Source organism: Tachypleus tridentatus, chromosome 10 (genome assembly GCF_004210375.1).
Source record: "Tachypleus tridentatus isolate NWPU-2018 chromosome 10, ASM421037v1, whole genome shotgun sequence".
NCBI classification, from domain to species: Eukaryota; Metazoa; Arthropoda; class Merostomata; order Xiphosura; family Limulidae; genus Tachypleus; species Tachypleus tridentatus.
Window position 1 is genome coordinate 167,692,386 of NC_134834.1, and position 24,341 is coordinate 167,716,726.

At 32.6% G+C, this 24,341-nt stretch overlaps 1 protein-coding gene across 2 annotated transcripts in view; it reads left to right on the plus strand.

The window, feature by feature from the left end:
• The window catches only part of LOC143230873 (protein turtle-like), a 270,370-nt gene that overhangs the window by 183,534 nt on the left and 62,495 nt on the right, over positions 1–24,341 (plus strand). For both annotated transcript variants that reach the window (XM_076465157.1, XM_076465158.1), the window contains exon 2: positions 23,209–23,547. In XM_076465157.1, the coding sequence (XP_076321272.1) occupies positions 23,209–23,547 (339 nt within the window). The remainder of the gene's footprint in view (positions 1–23,208; positions 23,548–24,341) is intronic.

A 24,341-nucleotide genomic window follows, 5' to 3' on the forward strand; every position in this document is an offset into this window, starting at 1 on the left:
ATATATTTAAAACAGATGGTTCACCGTAAATATATAGTGATGCATGCCTGTTAAATACAATTTTTATATGTAATTAAACTATACGTTTCTCAGCTACAATTATCAATGATGAAACATTGTCATTACACTGGTAAGTTCATTGCATAAATGAACAATAATTCATGTAAATATGGTCGAGCTACCTAGTGTAGCTATATCTTGTGAAATAGACTTTGACAACACAGAAGTGCCCTTTGCCATGAGTGTCAATGTCCCTTTCTATATATTTCTATAGTGAAATCTGGATTGACTGTTTCAAAAACATTATATTTGCTACGAACATTACTTAGAACTAGAACAGTGTCAAGATTTCATTGAAATGTTACTGATCAACCAGAACTTTGAATTTTATGGCTATTAGTTTTCAATGACATAGAATTATGGCTGCAAAGTTTTATGTTTTGTTTGCATCCTATGGTTTAAAGTGAATTATCTATAGAAAATAGTAAGCTTTGCTATTCTGAGTATTAGTACAGTAATTTTTTAAAGATAATATGTGACGATCTCCTATAGTAGTGACAGCATCTTCTTTCTAATCAGTGATGACAATAATGTCATCATCCTTCACTCACAGCATAAGTAACCACGTATTTCTTCAAGGAGAATCCACCCACTTTTTCATATAATAGTGAGATGATAACATTTATTAAATAGGTCTGAATGCATTTCATTGCTATATTTTTCATAAATAGGTCTTTACATTATTTGAGCTATTCCTGTGAATTCCAGTGGGTTAGCGTTAAGTCAATTAACTTACAACATGAAAATCTGGGCTCTGTTCCCAGCCAAAGATAAAGCTCGATAGCTCATTGTGTAGTTTTATGCTAAATTAAACTATTTTTAGAAGCCCTTATAAATCGAAAAACCAGTTAGATTTATTCTATCTAACATTTGGCAACATGCAGATGTTAAGAATATTGGAAGTTACTACGTATTTAAGTTGTTTCCTCAGAAATACCATAAATATATATAGAAAAATGTCACCACTTTTAATGCATAAGAATAGCAGGAATAAACAATATACTTATTTTTCTTAACAATAAACTCACAATACGAATCTTTTACATGAATCGTTAGCACCAAGAGTACGTTTAGAGGCAGATAACACAGATTAATTTACAAAATACTGTATTTTCTCAATGTAGTTCTGTAATGTTCATAAGGTTATGGACTAAGAAACGAAATTGTGGTCAAACTATCTAACCATTTGTCTATGTCCTACCAAGTATCTTTATATTCGATTAACAGAACATTGGACTACAATTTTACAAGCAAATCTTTGTGTACAAGATACTGTCCAGTTACCATCAGAACAACCACTTAAGCCAGCAGTGAATTTTGCGATTTTTCGTAGAGGGACAAAATATATTTCGTCTGGCTCGATCGGGGTCCATAGTACACTGGCCGTCAAGGCTAGATAAGGCGTCGTCGTGAGATCTAGCACTCTCAGATATTTCCAGACAACTCCCGACCTTGTCGTAAACTTGTTGGACACAGCCACATGCTGACCTGTGTCATCAGATTAGTTGTAAGACAATATCTTTGCGACGTAAAAGAGTCTACTTTGTTGGGGGCTTCATAAATACACTACGGTTTGCAAACTTGCTATATCAAAACATTTCAGTTGGTATACTTGGATAAAGGTATTATTTTACCATGCCCATCTTAGGATCTCAACATTTCAGTTGGTATACTTGGATAAAGGTATTATTTTACCATGCCCATCTTAGGATCTCAACATTTCAGTTGGTATACTAGGATAAAGGTAATATTTAACCATGCCCATCTTAGGATCTCAACATTTCAGTTGGTATACTAGGATAAAGGTAATATTTAACCATGCCCATCTTAGGATCTCAACATTTCAGTTGGTATACTTGGATAAAGGTATTATTTTACCATGCCCATCTTAGGATCTCAACATTTCAGTTGGTATACTAGGATAAAGGTAATATTTAACCATGCCCATCTTAGGATCTCAACATTTCAGTTGGTATACTTGGATAAAGGTATTATTTTACCATGCCCATCTTAGGATCTCAACATTTCAGTTGGTATACTAGGATAAAGGTAATATTTTACCATGCCCATCTTAGGATCTCAACATTTCAGTTGGTATACTAGGATAAAGGTATTATTTTACCATGCCCATCTTAGGATCTCAACATTTCAGTTGGTATACTTGGATAAAGGTATTATTTTACCATGCCCATCTTAGGATCTCAACATTTCAGTTGGTATACTAGGATAAAGGTAATATTTAACCATGCCTACCTTAGCTTCTTTTCCCGAAGAAATACATTCATCCACCATGTATACTCATGATGTTAGAAAAAACACGTAGGTCCGAGAAGTCTTGGTTTGTTTGTTTTGAATTTCGCGCAAAGCTACTTGAGGGCTATCTGCGCCAGCCGTCCTTAATTTAGCAGTGTAAGACTAGAGGGAAAGCAACTAGTCATTAGCACCCATTGCCACCTCTCGGGCTGCTCTTTTACCAACGAATAGTGGGATTGACCGAAACATTATAACGCCCTCACGGCTGGAAGGACAAACATGTTTGGTGCGATAGGGATTCGAACCTGCGACCCTCAGATTACGAATCGAGTGCCTTATCCACCTGGCCGTGTCTCAAGAAGTCTTGGTAGAAAGGATTAATAACTCGATAACCTGATCCCTTTCTTCTTCACTACGTACAACATTTTAAGTAAACAAAATCGCAACAGCTGGCATGTCAGTAAACACTAGTCATTCATATGCTATTTTTAGTTGGCAATAGTTATTCGTACACTATTTCTTTAATCATATCGGTCTGTTTAAATAAATAATTGTTGTAAAGAACTACATTAGATAAACTGTTTATTTAAAATATCGTTATGGATAATTCACTTGTATCGTCAATACGCTTTTTAATTTTTGCGTTAATTTATCTTGTGTTATATATGCCTCAAGTACTTGCTTTTACTTTAGTTATCAAAATTAAAACATCTTTCCAATTTAGTTACATTTCTAAGTCACGTTACTGGTTTCAATTCCAACACTTTTACATACTAATGTGCATTCCTATTTTAGTAATGAACGCTCAGATTTTACCTCAGAACTAACTTTGAAACTCGTTCATCAAGCACGTAAAATTTCATATCTTCAGCTTGGATTGTTTGTTATTTAGAATCTGAACAGCGTCTATGTTGTAGTCTGCTAACACTGATTACCTCTTTTACTGACGATACATCGCTAGATTCGTACTCAGCACTGATGAAGGCTATCAGCGTGATGTTCTCAGATCCTTGTAAGCGTTCTTCCTTGTTCTACATGCAAATTAGCCCGCTTTCGATACTACTGTATTGGCCGTCTGCCTTGTAAGTCACGTACGTATCTCTAGACTACAAAAACAGTCGTGTGATCCTAACCAGAAAGTGAACATACAAAAGAAGTAGGTGATTTTCGAAGTTACTGAAAAAATGTCGCTGAAATTTTCAATTATCTCTCTTCTTTATTTACACAGAACATGTTAGATATTATAAATTAATCAAAAACCGTTATCATAGTCGTATTGTATACTATCTATTCACGAGGAAAAATATGTGAAAATAAATATATCGCCAGCAAAAGGGAAAAATACATTTTTCTTATTAGTAGCACTAACTTGTTTCTTACTGGATATTTATATGATATATTTAGAAAACTGCCTTCAAGTACGAAACGTGTGACATAAGAGCTGCTGAAATTACTGTGGGTTCAAGAAGGATAAACCCCTATGCGAGCTACAGTAATCGAACGAATAGCTGTGATCCTAGATTCGTTGGCCACGTTTCTCAGAAAAGGTGTGGCTGAGATTAATTTCACTGCACATTACTCTGTTCTCAAGTAGTCTCATAATTATTCACTTTACAAATATAGAGAATGTCTATATAAAACACTATAGCGTAGACTTGTAAGCTTCTTCATTTACAATAACATGACACATACAAAGATTGTGGTCTTTCCATATAGTTACTTCGCTTTCAGCCATCGATCTTAGACCAACAACACTCCATGTTATGCAGTTACTTATCTGTACGGCAACAGCAGCAAATAAAGAAGGTTTTCATCAATATTTATAATTGTAAAACTGCTTAAGAATGTAATGTAATGTAGTTAGCTAGTTTTAACTACACGTTTTATGAGAAAAATGGCGAAAAAATTTGAAATCTTTATAAGTATCACAACAACTCATGCATATTAGTCATGCTTGATGATTAGCCAATCATTCCACATTTGTGACCTTATCTATTTCATCCTGTCACACTCAGCTGCCTGCGAGTCAGTCACAAATATTATGTTGATGACACTGTCTGCTAGCTGTACTTTGCTCTCAGCAATTCAAATAAGAACTTGTTCTAGGACATTCAATTACATCTTTGTGCTGCTTGCGGAAAATTTTAATGCTCCACTTGCCTTATATAAATATCGTTAATTTCTAATATGATCAATCCTCAAAGAGTTCTCTCACTTTCTGTTGTAAATGAACCATCTGTGGCTATGATTAAACAATGCTAATCACCATAGTTTTTATATGAATACTGAAAGGATTTTATACCTCATCCACTGATTAATCTGTATCTATATTATCGATACTGATTTCTACAGAATATTATGGTACCAGACGTGGACATATAAGATTTGGTTATGACAGATTATGTAGATGGTTACTCTATAGCACCTATGACTATCTTCCAAGGGACCTTTTAGAAAATTACATCCTTGATTGGTGTCTATAAGGTTGTAAATGAGCTGGGATGCTCTAATTGAACCTGGCAGTGGATCGATGATGGAATAAAAAATGGATTGTTTTTGAATTCTAATACCGTAGTGAATGATTTTGTCTGTTATCAGTGTTGGTGATCTTTGATGCTGCCGTGGCTTGTGAAATGTAGTAGTGCTTTAGTAGGGTTGGTAGATTTACATTCCATGAACAGTTTGAAACACTGATATTGTATCTTCTTAATATTTTCTTGCTGCATAACACATACCAATCATTGGAAGTTCATAACCTATAATGGAATGGATAAAACTTTGGTAATGCATGATCCAAGGTGGAATGGAGAAAAATGAATGTAGTTAGAGTATAAGCAGATGACATTATATCGATCAATTGCCTAATGTTTTGTAGGATGATGATCTTTAACACGAGAGTAAGCTCTCATCAATTAAGGTAAGACACACATCGATATTTAAGTGATGCTCCATGTTGCTCAGTTACGTTCGTACTCTGGTGCAAAGTTCAATAGGTTTATTTTTATAACTTGTTAAAGATGAATATTTTTATTAAATGCGGACATGAAGCTTCATCTTTAGATTTTTTTTCAACGTAAATAAATCTGGCTTCCATGTCTGCATGTTGTTTTAGTTTATATATGGACTTTTTTGGACTAGGCCTCTTTTATATTCCACAACACTTACACTGCTAAAAGTATGTGCACATTTAGGCCTTTCTTTGGGCTTCACCTTTACCGAACGAGTATTATCACTATTATAAAATACTGACTTTGTCACATATTAGTTTGTATGCCAGACAAAAACTTGTGAAAGTACCAGAATGAAGTGTTTGTGAGATTAGCTTTGCTATATGACTCATTCCATTTCATATCTCACTGTTTGAAAGCTAATTCTTTGTAAAAGATAATACAGGCTTTATTCAGTGCAATTCTTGCATACTTTACCTTGAGTGGATCATTATTTATGAACATGAATTCACCTAAATGTCTCTTTTCTAGGCTTCACCAGTTTTATTTATTATAAACTTTCTTGGACAAGTCTCCGATTTGCTATTTTATGCATGTTAAAGTATTACGATTTCAAGTAACTGGAAACTCGAATTTGAATTTAATAGTTACTTAAATGTCAATATGTATCAAATTTATGGTATTTGCCAACAAGATTGATACACACACTTTTGTTTCTTAACAAAATTATAATTTAATATACAAACAACAATATAATTTATAATAATGGTTATTTCAAATAGCTATTACAAATTATTATTTATATACACAAGTTTTACTAACTTACAAACAATAATGAGTCTTCTTTCTGGTATGGATCTGAGTATTTTACCGACGGTTCACGAGGAGCGAATTAATTCTGTGTTGATACACATGTACAATTCACTTGACACGGAAGCTAGCTAGCTGCTTTACAGGCACATGTATGCTTTTTACTGCTAAAATTGTACAATTTCTTCGTAGAAATACTAACGTTTGAAGTTAATTTTCTGAAGATAAATGCTTTATAATGTTCGAAATATATAAACGTTCCTGTTCAAATAAGCATTTATAACAACTATAGCTTCCAAGATTTATAGTATACTGATTGTAGCAGACTAACAATATTATACCATCTTTCCGCGTGGGCCCTAACAAGACAGGTGAGAGATCTCAGACCAGTATCATACTCTTGACTCAGTCGTTACAAAGATATTGTTATAAAAAACGCCGTGCAGTATTGTAAAGTTCTGACAACTTATTGAAGAGATATTTAAAATATCAATTCGTTGAACAATTTGAGTTATCACTACATAGGCAGTGCTACCATCTGCCTGATTGTTAATCACGTGGACAAGAACTAAAAACTGTCTTTCACAACAACTTTTAGACTATCATAAATAATATATTTTTATTAGACTGATTGATTTACAGCTAGAAGTTCTTGGCACTCACCAAAGCAAAAGTTTTCCTCCCTACAATAAAGGCGTCCCATCAATGCGAGTTCGTCAGTGAGCAGTCTAGGTAGCGTGACGTCACCACTGATTTTGAATAACCTTCAATAAAGTACAATTACTTTTGTTGTTTTCCTTTCTTTTATTAACTGTTATACTACTGATTATGAATAAAAGTTTCTCACAGTTTTAGCAGAATTTCCAACTGCGTATCTTTTGACAGATAATGTTATTTAGAAATAAAAATATTAATTGTTTACTGCAGAGAAGTTTCAAGCGATAAACTTTTCACCTACAACAATATTCCCTTGTTATATACCATATAACGAGAGTAATTAAAATATGAAATAATTACTTGTATTATTTTACACTATTCAGCTACCATGTATTTTTTAAAGTACATTATGTTTGACTTAAAAATAAAATTAAATCTAAATATTTTTTTCTTATAGTTCCAATCTATAAAACTATTGCCCCCAGTGACTTACAACGCTAAAAACCGGGTTTCGATACCCGTGATGGGCAGAGCACAGATAGCCATTGTGTAGCTTTGTGCTTAATTCAAATCAACAACAACAACTATAAAACTATTACAACAAAGTTCGTAAGAGTTCCGCTCAATGTACTATAAGACATGGGTGCAATGACACAAAGAAAGACATAGATTTATTTGCCTCTAATGCAATACTTTCTTATAATCTAAATATATCATTAAACTTAGATTTTATGTAACATATGGTAAATAAAAGTAAATCATTTTAGCTTACAGCTAAACATGATTGATACTGCTTTTACAGAACTTCAATTTTAACTCACTAGTAATTTAGGGTTATAAACGGGCCCTTCATAATATGATGCATCTATCACGTTTTAATTTATTCAACAAATTAAAAGATGATATTCATCATATTCGTACTGTTTCTCAATCGGAGATTAAATATACTTATATTATTATTTTTATATAAAGCATGATTTTTTATCATTTCAATGTTTAAAATAAATGACAGGACGAATATTTTACGGTAAAAAACGATCTTGTAATTATATTGTCCACTCGCTCGGAGCAGATACAGTGGAATATTTGCCATTTGGATAGAGTTTCTTAAATAAACAAAGATACCGTGTGTAGTTGACTATCGATACAACATGAACAAGAACATGTAATCACAGACACATTAATCGATCGAGAGAAAAACAGATGTGACGATAGTCATTTCATGAAACTCACTTATGGATCAATGTAAATATCCCACCATGACTGTAATAAACAGTGTAAGTATTTCTATAATAGAGACAACCGAACAAAACACTTCGAATCACACTTATACCAAAATTAATGCGATTTAAGTTGAAATTATAATTTATCAACAGTAGACATTGTTATTAATGTATTTCTTTTATTCTAGTTGCAAGTGTTATGCAGTCTTCCGTAATAGCCAATGTAAAAGAAACTAGTCTAAAGTTTCCATAAAGAAACCCGTGTTTACAGTTCTAGAAAATAGAAAAAAAAGACATGCATACATTTACGTTTTTTTTTTTTTTTTTTTTAAATAAGCATTGAGCCCTGAAACACTCAACACATTTATGTTTTCTCTGGCAGTAGATTTTCAGAATCTCGGTCATTAAGATACCTTTAATAAATGTTTCTTTCCGACTTCCTTATTAGGAATGTCGAATATCTCAAAATTGCTTCTGTGTTTGTTTGTTTTTTCATTCAGCAAATACTTCCATTTATAGATCTATTTAGAAGATAACTTAATATTGGACATATTAAGAGAACGGGATAAGACGTGGATTAGACTGATCTCAGATTGTTGTTGTTGTTTTCTAATTTCGTGCAGATCTACGCGAGGGCTATCTGCGCTAGCCGTTCCTAATTTAGCAGTGTACGACTAGAGGGGAAGCAACCAGTCATCACCACCAACCGCCAACTAATAGTAGGATTGACCGTCACTATATAAAGCGCTATGGCTGAAAGGGGCGAGCATGTTTGGTGTGACGGGGATTCGAACCCGCGATCCTCGGATTACGAGTCGAGTGCCTTAATCACCTGGCCATGCCGGGCTAAGACTAGAGGGAAAGCAACTCTCGGGCTACTCTTTTACCAACGAATAGTGAAATTGACTGTCACTTATAACGCCCCTACGACTGAAGGGATCGAGGATATTTGATGTGATATAAAAATAGTAATCCAACATACATAACGTTTCGTTATGTTACTATCTGGAAATTATGTAAAGGTTTTGCCATAAGTATACAGTTTATTAAAGCGATCATAATACAGTCATTGTGTGATCTCTTTGATCAATTAACAAGGTATTCTTAAATATGAATTCCGAATATTTCTTGGTGAAGAATGGAACAGTTTACTGTTTCATTTTCTTTATCTTTTGCTATAGAGACGGCTATGAATAGCACACACAAAATATGTTTTGTATAAATGAAATACTTAGTTTCTGCAGATGTATTAGAAAACGCTGTAGATTTTTAAACTATTCTAATCGTTCTCTAGGAAAAAAACAATTAATTTTTTGTGCTATAACACGAAGATCCGGCATATATGTTTACAATATATATATATGTAAAAAATTAAAAGTTAACAAAAATATTAAAGATAGCATAACGTAGAATGTCAAGAAGAAAAGTTTCCCTGTCGTTGGTACAGTAAGATATATTTCTGTTATATATGTTAGATCTTTAATGCTATATTACCGAATAAACTGACATGACAGGTTATTAAATAAGGCACGTTCCATTAAATGTACGCGTCTTTATGCAGGGTATGTTTCATGACTACAGCATACAATATTAATGGAAATATTCTATGACATATCACGTGTCATATTGCAGGATTTTTTAAATTGGTGACTTTTATATGTAATGATAGACATTTCTGAAGTGCTTTTTATTATAGGATAACTTTCATGACACATGAGGTGTCAGAGATCCAGAACGTATGAGCAGTTAAGTATAGATAATAGTTAATTTCGTGCTATAGCGTATGACATGTTCGAAGACACCTGAATTGTCACAGTACAAGACATGTTGTTTTCTACACACACACACACACATATGTGTAGATAGATAAATAGATGCATATTTTAAATAATAGTAACATTATGTTCGTGTCCAAGAACACCACAGCTTCGATGAAGTAGTATTTTAAAATAAGCATATTGGCTAAAAAAGAAACATTACACACATAACAAAGGCAAATTAAACCAGTAATAAATAATGATAAAACAATAAATTATATCCTTGTTTGAGAAGCACCTATGGAGGCACAGTAATCTGTTAACATAGTGCCCACTTCAAGTGCGCATCATTAGTTATTTCTTCTCCGAGATTACGAATCTGAGTATGAACGAGGTTCTTCAATGCATACTAGAACATTTCTTCTTACTAAACAAATACAATGCGTTCTATATTTCACATGAAACAAATACAATGCGTTCTATATCTCACATGAAACAAATACAAAATTATCATCCACTTGTATGATCGTACAAATATTTAAATACAGTGGTCATTAGGTAGTTACACAACTGCATGAAACTTCCAGATGTACTGAAGAGACAAATCATTTTAATATGTAGGAAAGTTACTTTAAAATTGTTATAGTTTTGTTTACTGACTTAAGATAAAACAATTTTTTTTTAAGAAACTGTGAGGAACCTCGAATTTTGCGTCTTGATTTAATAATGTACAAATATTTTATTTTCATAATTGCTAAACACTTTCGTGACGACGAGAAATCCACTTGAAGTAAAAATGTAACTCAGGACGGCTGGTAACTCTTTGTTAACCTGAAGATGACCTATGAAAGTTGAAACGTTGTTATCTGCTTTATTAGTAAAAGCGTTAATACCGATACCAGCCATCCTGATATACAAAATTATTTGAATGTTGTAAAAGTTGCTTTGGAAAAATATCATTGTTTTTTAATAAATGAAAGACATTAGTCGAAGTAATGCAAATGATGAGAAGAAAGTTGTAAAAAACAAATCTACGTAGATTATTGATGCTATGCATATCACTGAAGGTTTTTACAATTATTTCAAATTATTACCGATGAGAGACCAATAGAACAAAAGTTAAACAACAGTGGCTATTTCTATACCATTCTGTTTAAATATAGATCAAACAACAGAAAATATTTTATGCCACTGTTTAAATATAGATAAAAAAATAGGGAATATTTGTATGCCACTCTGTTTCAATGTAGATAAAATAATAGGAGATATTTGTATGCCACCCAGTTTCTATATAAATTAAATAACAGAAGATATTTGTATAGAATTCTCTTGATAAGTTGGATCATATTTAGTGGGGTGAATGTAAGATTTCCTGGAACAAAATAAATTTATAACTTTACTCGTTAATGGTATATGTAATGCTATATAATGTAATAATTCTTATTTGCCAACATACAATCACTGAGAAATATGTATCTCACAATTAAATTTAAACATATCGACATATAGCCATGTCGATATGCAAGCTCATAACAAGTATCAAATAAAATATAACTGTAAAAAAAGTATCTCTAGAGAGTGTTTTAAAGTATTAATCTTCTGGAGAGTATTTTAAGGTATTTCTGCTCCTGAGTGACCAAACTGTTTAAGATTTCTTCCTTTGATCAATCGTGGAATGCTTCTGTCCAATGATATTAATAGATATTTTTAAACTTTTGCATATAAACCCGATTAGCATAGCACTAATTACTTTGTTGTTGTTTTTTTTTAGCATAGTTATGTGTTAAATTATGTATTATATTTACCATTGCAAATTTTCCGGTGAAACTCACTTATTAAGAAATGTTTTATCTTTTATTCAAAGATCAATTTATATGAGATGACAGAAAAAAAAGCATTGTTTTCTTACACATCAGCTTAACGACACCAATTATTTTTACAATAAATGGAAATAAATGAATACAAAGTGACTAACTTTCGATTTCTTAGTGACGGTCAATTAATATTTCATTTATTGAGCTCGTATTAAATTTGTCAACGAAAGATAGATCTCAATGTATTTTTAGCCGTACTAGAATATAAACATATTGCTTAGAGAGTAGATAAACTCGGTTTTTGATATATCTCAAGATCTCCAATATTCATACTTCAACTAAAACTTGCACAAAGGAACGACTTCACTAACATGCCAAGTAAAGGAAATTTATCTTGCATACATGACAACTGAAGTTTCATATTACACAATAAGCTGCCACGTGTCAGGCTACAGTCTAAAGGATATTTCATTTAATGTGCGTCCTGTCTTTATACAAGATAGGTTCCATGACGTTTGACGCGATTTAGACATCACTGTTGTCCATTTGTTCTCTTGCATTACAAATGATTTTCTCCATTCAGCCAGTAGCGTTTAATGTATCATCTGGGCACATAATATCTGGTATGTTTGAGGTATATTCTTTAGTTTAGCTTTTAAGGATTCGGCAGAAAACTTGGTATTTCGCTATTTTATATAGACGTATAAAACTTACATGAACCTTTTATCAATTATTTTACAGTTATTTCTTTCTATAAGATAATTACTAGCTTAACTTAGTACTAAAATTTTTATTGGCTTTGTGTAGGTAGTCCTATTTGAAGAGATTAGCACTAGTGTGTTTTGTAAAGTCCTGAAAACCTAATAAAATAGTATTTAGTGAGCATAATTTAAAACCAGATGTTGGGTCTACTTTTTTGTCTTTTTTATATAGGCTTAATTTTTTACCAGTAAACCAGTTAGTAGTTTGTGGAAAAGAGGGCACATTAAAGTATGATAGTTTAATCCTGTTTTCAGATTGTCAGTCACAGTTCTTTCATAAATCCTCAACCGCACATTATCTTTTGCTCTGGTCAGTCTCATAAAGCTGCGAGTTTAAATAGCAGCTCTTCACTTCTTGACCCGGCATGACCAGATGGTTGAGGCGCTCGACTCGTAATCTGAGGGTCGCGGGTTCGAATCTCCGTCGTACCAAACATGCTCGCCCTTTCAGCTGGGGAGAGTTATAATGTGACGGTCAATCCTACTATTCTTTGATAAAAGAGTAACCCAAGAGTTGGCGGTGGGTGGTAATGACTAGCTGCCTTCCCTATAGTCTTGTACTTCAAAATTAAGGACGGCTGGTGCAAGTAGCCCTCGAGTAGCATTGCGCGAACTTTTTACTTCTAGCTCTATCAGATGTGTTTTCCGGTATGTTATTTTATTTTTATGGATCCAACATACTCTTGGAAACCGCTCTCTTTCTCTTGAAGGTCAGTTTTTTTTAACTTTAGATAAATAATTTGTTTTAAAAACAAGTCTCAGGATGAATCTAACTTGAATATATGGACATATGCAAAAAAAGCAAAACACTGCAAAATAAGAGTGACTTAAAACGGTGGATAATATTTTCCCATTCAAATCTGGAGAATGTTCCACCTGGGTAACCTTTTGCACGAGGAGAAAAATTAAGTATTTTTTCTAACAGATAAAATAAAAATGTAATCGTTTTACTTTCTTTTGTGGAAACGGTTCCTAGGGGAAACTGAGAAGATAATGCATAATATATTTTTATATTATGTTATCAGTAAATCCTGCACCACATTCTTTTACTTAGAGGAATATTATCTGAAACTCTATCATTTATTATTCTAATAAAATATACAAGTGATCACAATTCTGAAAATCCAATTAATGAGAACATTCAAATCAGTTTTAAAATCAACGAATACAAATTATCAAAGTGTTCATAAAATAAGGAAAATGTTTATTTATGATGGACATTAAGATTCAAGTATCATTTATGCAATGGCTTAACAAATGACTTAACATTTGTATGTTTACTATTTTAATAATACAAACTTACCCACATATTGTTGTAACTGAAAAATAAATTTATCATAAAGTAACAGGGAAAGTAAGACACCTTTCTCTCTTATATTGTCTTAAAATAAATTAACCAAAGTAGATGTAAAATTAGGTCACATACTGTTGTAATAAATTTTACCATAAATGTTCTCGTTAAACAAAAACGCAGATTATTTAACAGCAAAACACGATAATTCAGAAAACGGCTGTTTATATTAACCGTTACTAACATCTATAAATACTTTCTTGCAAAAAAATGTCTGTGTTCAATGACTCCGTGTTAAAATTAGATGCATTTACATTATGACAACATTCCAAATTCTGCTCTAACTGTAAAAAACATCTCGAAACTATAAAACTTTCTATTACTCTAAATTCACTACTAGTATATTTTTAATTAGAAAACTTTATAAACCAAGGTTATATTTGATAATGCTGATCCTAAAGGACAAGTAGGTAAAAAACCTTTCCAGTATAAGATTATCTTTCTTTAATGCCCCCCCAGAGACTTAGCGGTAAGTCTGAGGACTTATAAAAATCGGGTTTTGATACTCGTGGTTGGGACAGCTCAGACAGTCCATTGTGTAGCTTTGTTCGACCTTTCTTCAAGTTTGAAATGCCTTTCCGCGATATAGTTTCTTTGTAATAATTGAATTTTTATCTAATTTAACAACTTTATTTCAAACTTTTGTTCAATTCTTTAGTATACCCCAAACATCATCTTTCTATAAGATTATTACTAGCTTTATTCTCCGTAAAATAGAGTCTTAAAACGTTAAAGTTCGTGGTTCGATACTCGCGGTACACTACAAATAGCTCATGGTGCAGGTTTATGCTTAATGAGAAACAGACATTGCAATCATTATTATCTGAAACAATTATTCCGTTACCTTTATCAGGCTTTTTTGCTACTAAATATTTATCCTTGCAAAGAGCACAATATAATTCCGTGATTTTTCCACCAATATACTAAAGAACAGTAAGGAGAAACTGCAAACATTAGTTCCTATACTGCCAAACGAAGAGACCGGCATGTCCACGTTGTTAGGGCGCTTGACTCATTGTTTGAAATTAGGAGGTTCGAATCCACGTTGCACCAAACATACTTGTCCTTTCATCTGTGGGTATGTTATTACGTTTCGGTCAATCCCACTATTTGTTAGTAAAAAACTAGTGCAAGAATTGATGGTAATGACTAGCTTCCTTCCCTTTAGTCTTACACTGCTGAATTAGGGTCGGCTAGCTCAGATAGCCCTCGTGAAATTGCGCGAAATTCAAACCAAGCAAACCAGTCTTCATATTGGAAACAAATCAATTTCAATAATATTTCTAAAAAAGACAAGTAACTATCAAAATATGATATATTTAAACCAAGTTAAACCATTAGGTAAGCTCTTTTTTAATATTCTAAAGTTGGTAAGAACAAAAATTTCTATAATGCCGTCAGGGTTATCCAGAAAAGTTTGAAGAAGTTGAGAGGTAGGAAGCTAAACTGACTTACGTGATTTAATTATATGTTGAGTTAACGCACTACTACTATTTTGTTCAATTAAAGTTCTTAAATATACCACCACAAAAAACAACAACTTAGTTTTGCAAAGCAGACAGTAAAGTATTTAGTGATCTAATGAAACTTCTAGAACTTTCATTCTTTTGCGACTCTCTGTAAAACTAAGATTAACTAACCCTTTTAAGCAAAGTTTTAAAACTTAGAAATTCCAGGATCACTTGGAGCAATTTATACTTCTTCAAGAAATCTAAACGAAGTAAATTAGTATGTGTATGTAAATGCAGTTGCTCAGTTCAGCATAAAGTTAATAGAGTCTCCAATAATTATCCGTTAAAGTATTTGTGAATGATGTATTTTTACGGAAATTTACGCAAGATTGAATTTTTTTAAAAAGTCAGTCTAAATAATAGTAAATATTTTGATGTTTTATATAATTAAGAAAGAAGTTAAAAGAATATTAATTGTTACAAGTCATTAACTATGAAACACCGTTAGTTACATATTAAAAATACCAAAAGGTGAGCCAAATAATTATTAAAAAATGAAAGCTTATAATTTGAGGGGAAGACGATACATAAATTTTGAAAGTTTAAGGATGGTTTCGGATTATCTATCACAGAACTCAGAAATTCTCAGCTAAAGAAAAGTTATCAGTTGGAGCTGTAATATTATACAGGATGAAATAGTAGATGTAGTTTCTGATCACATTGGCCTTTTCTTTCCAGTAGTTAGTCACTAAATGGTATTAGTTTGTATGTTTGTTTTGAATTTCGTATAAAGATACACGAAGGCTATCTGCGCTAGTAATCTCTAATTTAACAAAGATTAGAAAGAATCCAGCTAGTCATCACCATTCACGCCAACTTTTGTGCAACTTGGATTTGAATCAATGACCCTCAGATTATGAGTCGAGTGCTCTAAGCATATGGGTATGCTGGACTTACTAACTGGTGACTTTGGCATACACCTTTGCAAAGATGACATCTAAACTGATAAATACGAAATATAACTTAGCCACGAAAATCAAGTTTTGAAATATAAATAAATATTTTAACGTAAAAAAATCAAAAACTGTCAAAATTATTTTAATTTCAAACTGTGGATATACGTTGCTCAAGGTTTTAAGTACATTTCTCTTTTCAGACATAAGGTTATTTATGTTTCAATTGATTATTATATGAAAAATATGAATTTAATAAGATAATCTTAAATCTCATGGTGGTATGATGTTTTCACATTAACATCTCATCAATTCTAAAAAGAACCGTAGTAAATAACAATTGTTTGATATTATATGAATTGCGAATTGAAACTACTAGTTATTAATAAAAACTGAGTTAATAAAGATAACTAAAACATATTTATTAAATAGAACTCTAATAATCAGATTATCGTGGGTGGGAATTCCTGTCACGCCAAACACTCTCGCTCTTTCAGCCGTGGGAGCATTATAATGTGACGGCAATCTCACTATTCGTTGGTAAAACAGTACCCTAAGAGTTAAAAGTGGGTGGTGATGACTATCTGCCTTCCCTCTGGTCTTATACTGCTAAATTAGAGACGGCGAGTACAGATAGCCCTCTTGTAGCTTTGCTTTACAAAGCAAAACAAACCAGATAACTGATGTCTGCTGTACCAATTTAATCGTTGTATTCCTTCTATAACACTTCTGATAAAGAACTTTGGTTAGGTAACGAATTTTTATTCGTGAAATTCTCTAATAATATAAATTGCACTCTTTTAAAGTCATATAAATCTACATAAACATTACAAAAATATACAGACGTACGCCTTGTTAGACAATAATAAAGTACCAACTTGCATAATTAAACACATTTATAATTAATTATAATTAATTAATTATATTTAACTATTCGAGGTAAAAAGATGTTCATACACGATGTATATGATGTTTTTCTAAAATAATCCTTCTGCCTGATGCTATATGTATCAACAGTCCACAGCGCAGGCGCCAGTGGATACTTCTCAAAATTTGACTTGCAGTCGTCTAGAACGCACCATGATTCTTCTTTTAGCATTTAACTGAAGCAAGTCTACGACAACTTCTAACGAAAAGAAATTTGTTCGCGCAGGCGGTAATATTAACAACTGCCAAACAACTAACGTGAGCAAGTTACACATCACACTCCAAATAAAATAAAATAATAATTAAAAGTCTCTCCTTCTCCAATCGGCCCTTTGTATACTATCCGGGGAAGTCACATGCTGCATGTTACGATTGTAATATCTAAAGAGATGTCGCCACAATACAAGCCAAATTACTTAGTACATTATATTCAGCGGAATATAATCGTTTCGACGATGGTCGGAACGTTGTTCTATAAATTATTTTAATTAAAGTTTTAATACCCATACCGTTTTGAAAATATAATATATTTCCCATTACATAAAATACTATGTATTTTATAAAATACTAAGGGGTAACGTCATAGCCTACTAAGTAAAAGTAAAAAGAAAAGTTTCCGAATAGAAGTTTTGGTCACATCCAAATAGACAAAGTTAACTGGTGAAATGTTTTAAGTATAGTCATAGAATATGTTTGTACATGTCTCGTTATAAGGTGTTTTTAATTAAGACCACCTTTTACGTGACATTTGAATTAAAATTATCCTATGTTACAAAGAATTTTTGTTTCGTAGTCAATGGGTGTGGTCAGCATCGAACATAACGTGATTTTCTAAAAATCGTAATCGTGTTTTTTAGACACGCCTTGTAAATGACGTCTTCTAAAATTATAAAAGTTCAAACATAACGAAATGTAACATTAGTTTTCCATGTACTTCATTTCGGAATAGCATGTGTGTATAGAGATTCAGCGGAGAATATAAGCATACATTAAGATCTTCAGTTAAACTGCTCGTAATTTTATGAAATGTGGAATATGCATGGATATTCACACTGAAATACTTTATCACAAATTATTGCAAGCATGAAAGTAAATCACTAAACAATATTCATGATGCTAGAGAAAACGAATTAAACTTGTATTAAAAATAATAAACTTTTATTCTAATCGTATTATGCTGCTCCCTATATTTCAAAAAGATCAAAGTATACGAATTTATAAAAATATAAAACATGTTACTTAATGAGTATTGTACGCGTCAAATATTAATTAATTCTCTAATATGTAATTAGAAGTATAAATCAAAGAATATCAAAGTTTATATGAATATGTTAATGTGATTAAACGTGTCCCATAATTTATATTATGCTATTAATCTGTTAGAATTATCCCAAATTTTAAATGATTCTATTAATGTGATTAGAATCGTCATAAAATTTAAATGATTCCATTAATGTGTTTGAACTATCCCATTCTAGATTATTATATTGATGTAGTTAATATCATCCCAATGTTAGGAGAATTCTCTAAATTTGGTTAAAATTACACTGCAACTGCTCTGACTTTTATTTTTTAAAATATTAGTCCATTTATAACTAATACAGCCGTAAATTATTCCCTTATATTACGAGTCGAGCGCCTTAATCACCTGGTCATGCCGGGCTCAGTCATCTTGGCAGTTAACAGTTTGAAATTATAAGCACAAACAAGTTTGTTTATTTGTTTGTAATTAATGGACTATCTGTGCTCTGACCACCACGGGTATCGAAATCCGGTTTCTAACGCTAGAAGTACTCAGTCATACCGCTGAGTCACAGGGGTAACAAATATAAACATAAAAAACACGTTAGTTATATTTCACATACCTGTTGGGTCTGTGTATTACGTAGTAAATTAAAGTAAAAATTTTGGAAGCATTGCTTCTTTTAATTAATTATATTTGCATTTAAAAAATGTCATTTTTTATTTTGATATATCTTGTGAGTTACTTAAATCCATTGTTTGTTTTCTTCTAGTTCACTGAACTGTGTAACTCATTTCATGCAGCTCGCGTAGTATTGTTTTCAGAACTCTTCGATTAACAGACAAATTGCGTAATCTCGAAAAAAATGTACGAAAACTTCTTTCTAAATAGAGGTTTCTTCACCATATCAAATGTAGCCAAGTCTTCGTCTTCTGTCAGTCAACCTTAGAATCTTAATGACTTATCTCCTATAATAGCATACAGTATGATGAGTTTCTGGGCAAAGCACAGATAGCCCATTGTGTAGCTTAACCCTTGACAACAAACAAACAAACTATGACTTATTTACCCGAAGTTATGGTCATATCAACGGTGCTGTATCAACGCTTCGAATTGGAAATTAATAAATTGAGACAACGATATCAAATACTTGGATAATTAAAATCTTTGGTAATGAAGTAGGGTTTATTTTATGAGAACGATTAAGTTTTTGTTTCATTTTAACTTCAAAAACAATCATGGAGACTTTAAATGTAAGCAGAAAGGTTAATATTATGAGAATATAAATAATGAAACAGTTTGTTAGATTCACTAAATCATTCATATAGTTCAAAATAGCTAACAAACATAACATAGCTAACCAAATAGTCTGACAAACAAAGTGGTTTACTAAAATTTTCTACCACCTTAAGTTTAGTTTGTGCTGTTAGTTATTTCAATTAATTCTTGATGGCTTCATATGGTCACCTTGGTTTGAAAGTATTGATTGATAGCTAAATGGTAAGTTCCTGAGTTTGATTAGGGATAATATTCTAAAAATTGTAATGTTATTAACTGGAGCTAGTGCGCCAATCATTAACTAATTCATTAATACAATTCTACAGAAGAATATTAAATTTAACACACTTCTTAGAGTTTACATTTATCACAGTTTACAATAGAAAATGTTTTTATTCGGATATATATGCTTAAATAATTTAGTCTATAGTTGTAGATAATATTTATTTATTTATTTTTCTTTATAATATATAAGCCACTTTTTATTTTCTTGAGGGGGATCAGTGATTACCTTCCCAGACTATGAGTCCCATTACTGCAAAAAAATGAAAACCATTTGAGCAAAACGTGTGTGTTGAAAGAGTGACAGATCAAATATTACTATCTGGTCAAACAAGTGTTACGAGAAATTGTCAATGGGTGCTATTGGCTAACTTGCTTCCTCGAGGCCTGTGAGTTTAAATTTAGTGATGGATAAAGTAGATAGTAATTGTTTCGAGAGAAAAAAAAATATCCATATGGACTATTAAGACAAAGGGATTGATAAGCTATACCAGACATACTGGCAAAGAAATAATTACAAGAACTCTAATTATGCACTTAAATCTAAAAACAGATAAGAATGTATTATTTTAAAATGTATCCACGTTTAAATTGGTCTGTGTTAGCACCATAGATAAAGCTTAGTTGAAGACTTTAATAACACTTGTGTTGTATTTGTCTAAAATTATATAATGACCAACAAGCTATAATAATACTCTTGTGTTGTATTTCTTTAGAATTATGTAGATTACCGACAAGCTATAATAATCGTCTTGTGTTTTATTTCTATAGAATAATACAGATTAGCAACAATTTATGATAATACTCTTGTGTTGTATTTCTCCAGAATTATATAGATTACCAACAAGTTATAATAATACTCTTGTGTTGTATTTATTTAGAATTATATAGATTACCAACAAGTTATAATAATTATCTTGTATTGTATTTCTCTAGAATTATGTAGATTACCAAGAAATTAGAATAATAAATACCATGTGCAAACTGTTGCTACTTCTTAACAATATACAGAAGTTTAGAGCATTATAATAAAACGATTCTGGAGCCTCCCTGTGTCGTTAAAATTCACGCAGCTATTATTCGTCATAATTTATATGACGACTGTGCATCTAGACAATAATCTGGTTGCGTGGTTTCCAAAGCAAAATGCTCTTTTATAAGACTGTCATGACTGGCATAGTCTAGTGATTAGATCGCTCGACCCACAATCTGAAAGTCGTAGATTCGAATCCTCTTCACCGATCGCTCTCGCCCTTTCAGCCGTGGAAGCGATATAAAGTTACAATCAATCCTATTGCTCGTTGGAAAAAAAATCTGCACAAGAGTTAGCAGTGGGTAGTGTTGATTAGCTACCGTCCCTCTAATTTATCACAGCTAAATTAACCTGTTGATTGCCAAGAATTTCAGCTGCTACGGCAGCTCCTATGCCGGTTTTTCTTTTCAGCAAAGTTGAGTAATTTTTAAAACAAAGGAAATAAGCAACAAATACTATTTTTTCTCTAGGCCAAACTTATAGTAGTACACAAAATGAAGAAATATGTACAGAACATGAAACAATAATGCACAAAATGTCATTTTTGGGTGTAGAAATACATAACACATTTAATAATTCACTTTCTTGTGAAATGTTTTGAAGGAGGAGTCAACACAAAGAGCCACTTTGCAATCAGTACATTCATATCTGCTTTCCATCTTCGTGGATTTGTCAGAGTACACTTTACACTTTCTAGTGGGGTACTTTTTCTTTTCTGCTTGGGGAATAAGTGTTGGGAAGTGACGCACTGTGAGGCGAAGGGGTTTTCCAAGGAAGGCCGGCATCCGGAGGATTTTGGGCGCTGGGTGTGGTAATTTTCAATCAGGATGCGGATGACGCCAAGTCTAAACTCCAGGAGAGACAGGTTGTTTCCCAGTGATTTGTAAACTACCAAACCATTGTACACTGCTATATCCATTATATGAAAAAATACTTTTTGTACCACTTGACAGCCTTGCGCATACTCGAATAAGCATGCAACACACTGTCACATAAATCAACCCCTCCCATATAACGATTGTAATCAATGTAAAGGATTCAGCAATACAATCATTGTCATTAGGGCACTTTTTCTTGGAACTGTTCTCACCACGACTTCCAATTTTACGTTTACTCCCTGGTGTTATCGCCCGTTTACCAGTGCTGGTAACAACTGAGACTTGAATTTCCGTATTTTTCAAAAAATCTTGAAAATCTGAATCTTATGAATCGCCACTGCTATTTTCAAACTCCGAACCAAGTTCAAAACACAACTCTAATGCTTCCTCCTTTTGTAAATTTTTTCGTGACATTGGATCGAAAGTGAAACAATTTGTGAGTAGGCCAAATGCATGTATGATGCTGACATCTAGCGTTGAAGTTATGTATTATTGAGAACAAATTAACTCGTCCGTGGCACTGTGTTACCGATCGGCTTAGACGCATTATCTCGTCTACAACACTGAACAGGTTAAGGACATCTAGCGCAGTTATCTTTCACGTAGATGTGGGTGAAACTGAAACCAAATCATAAGGATCTCTTCTGAAATATAACTCTCCTGTTTCGTACTTTCCATCATTCAGCAATTTCCTAGCGTTTGTTTCAATATCACGATAACAAAGAATTTATAGGAATAGCATGAATACCTTTACCGTTTTACAGTTTTTTGAGATATATAACGGTTGAACAGATATGTCGTGGAAGCAACCTGTATACATGTGAATCATGTCACTCTTCCTTCTTTATTATATTAGTTATTGTTGTTTACTATATATGGAAGACTTTTGTCACTGATTTTTGTGTTTCTGAGGTTTCACCTGTTAAAAGACACCGTAGTTTGTTAAATACAGTTGGGATACATTTTGTTTCAGGTCATTTTTCTGGATGATCCTGGTTTCAGACTGATCCGTCTTCCTTTGTTTCCCATTACTATTAAGTACAAGAGATATCCTTGTCTTACAATTTCTGAATTATTGATCTGAATATATATGCATCTTGCACCGGAAAGGATAATTACGCGCTCTTCTCAAAAGCGTGTCAATTTTCGGGGTCAAAATGTAGCTCTGATACATTTCTTTCCACAGTGATTTAATGTTTGCTGTGACTTCCACGTAACTTACTGATTTAAAAGTTCAAAACTGTTTCAATACAACATACCAAACTCTTCGTTATTATATGTATATTTATATATTTCCTATAAAATTTACTAAATCCGTGAGAAATTTAGACAAGAAGCGTAAGTGACCCTTGTTTTACATTTTTCCACGTTTTAATGTTTGAAATAAATGCATTCATATTTATGTTGATAATGGATTTCCTAGACTGGCCTTAAGGTTTATAAACGCCATCCCAGTTTTTCATGTTCAAATTAATCCAATCTATATAATTTTTAAAGATATTAATTCCATTAATAATTATTACCACCAGGATATCACCAGAATGGCTCCGCAGAAAAGATGACGGCACTCCTCGGAGAAGACGTTGTTTTGCCATGCTCTTTCGAATTTCCAGAAAGTGGACCTGTTCCATACATCATTCAATGGCACAAACAAGGAATCAAAATTCCCATATACATATGGTACGAAGGTTACCCACCTCATATTGGTGAAGGCTACGACGGACGTGTGTCTCTCACAGGTCAAGCATCTCTCAATCTAACTAACTTACAGGATCACGACCAAGGCATCTATACATGCATAGTCAATTTTTTCGACAGGTCCCCGGACCCGAAACGAAATGGTAGTTTTGTTCATCTCTACGTTCACGGTAGGTCGCTTTATCTTAATTTTTGTTACAACTTGGTATGAATTATAATAATCATATATATAATTAGCTTCTTTTTTTAATATTTTGGTCGAGTTTCTGTATACATCTGATAGACCAGTTGTTTTATAATGCGTTTAACAGGTTATCAGTATTTCTTGATAACAATTGCGCTACTTTATATTTATTTTCCACAAAATGGTCTGTCAAATGTTTATTTATTGTTTATTACCGTAGAGATCCTGAGATGGCCTGTTGATCAGAGCGCTTGTTTTACAATCTGTGGGTCGCGGTTTCAAATCCCCGTGAGCAAACGTGCTCGCCCTTTCTGCTATTGGGACGTTACTGTTAATCCCAACATTTGTTGATAAAGAAATAATCCAAGATTTGAGAGTGAGTGGTGTTGGCTAGCTGCCTTTCATCTAGTTTATCACTGCTAAATTAGGGTTGGCTAGCGCAGACAGCCCTCGAGTTTTTTGTTTTGCGAAATTCCAAACAAACTAAATCAAATACATGTAGATATATTGGTGTACAACATAACAATGCTGTCATTAGTTCACAATATTCTATTTCTGTTTAAATCACAACTTACTCATATTTAGTTTATATTTTCTATAGTATGTCATTGATTTCTTGTGCACAGGATAAAGTACTAAGTTGTTTACTTGAATATTTTCTCTGTTTTACTGCAACTCTTGTGATATGTTCATTTTGTTGAATTTGAAAAGCTGACCAGTGTTTTAATAGTGTTTAGTTTCATTATGCGCTGTACACTTTATACTGTTGATTTGTTCCAA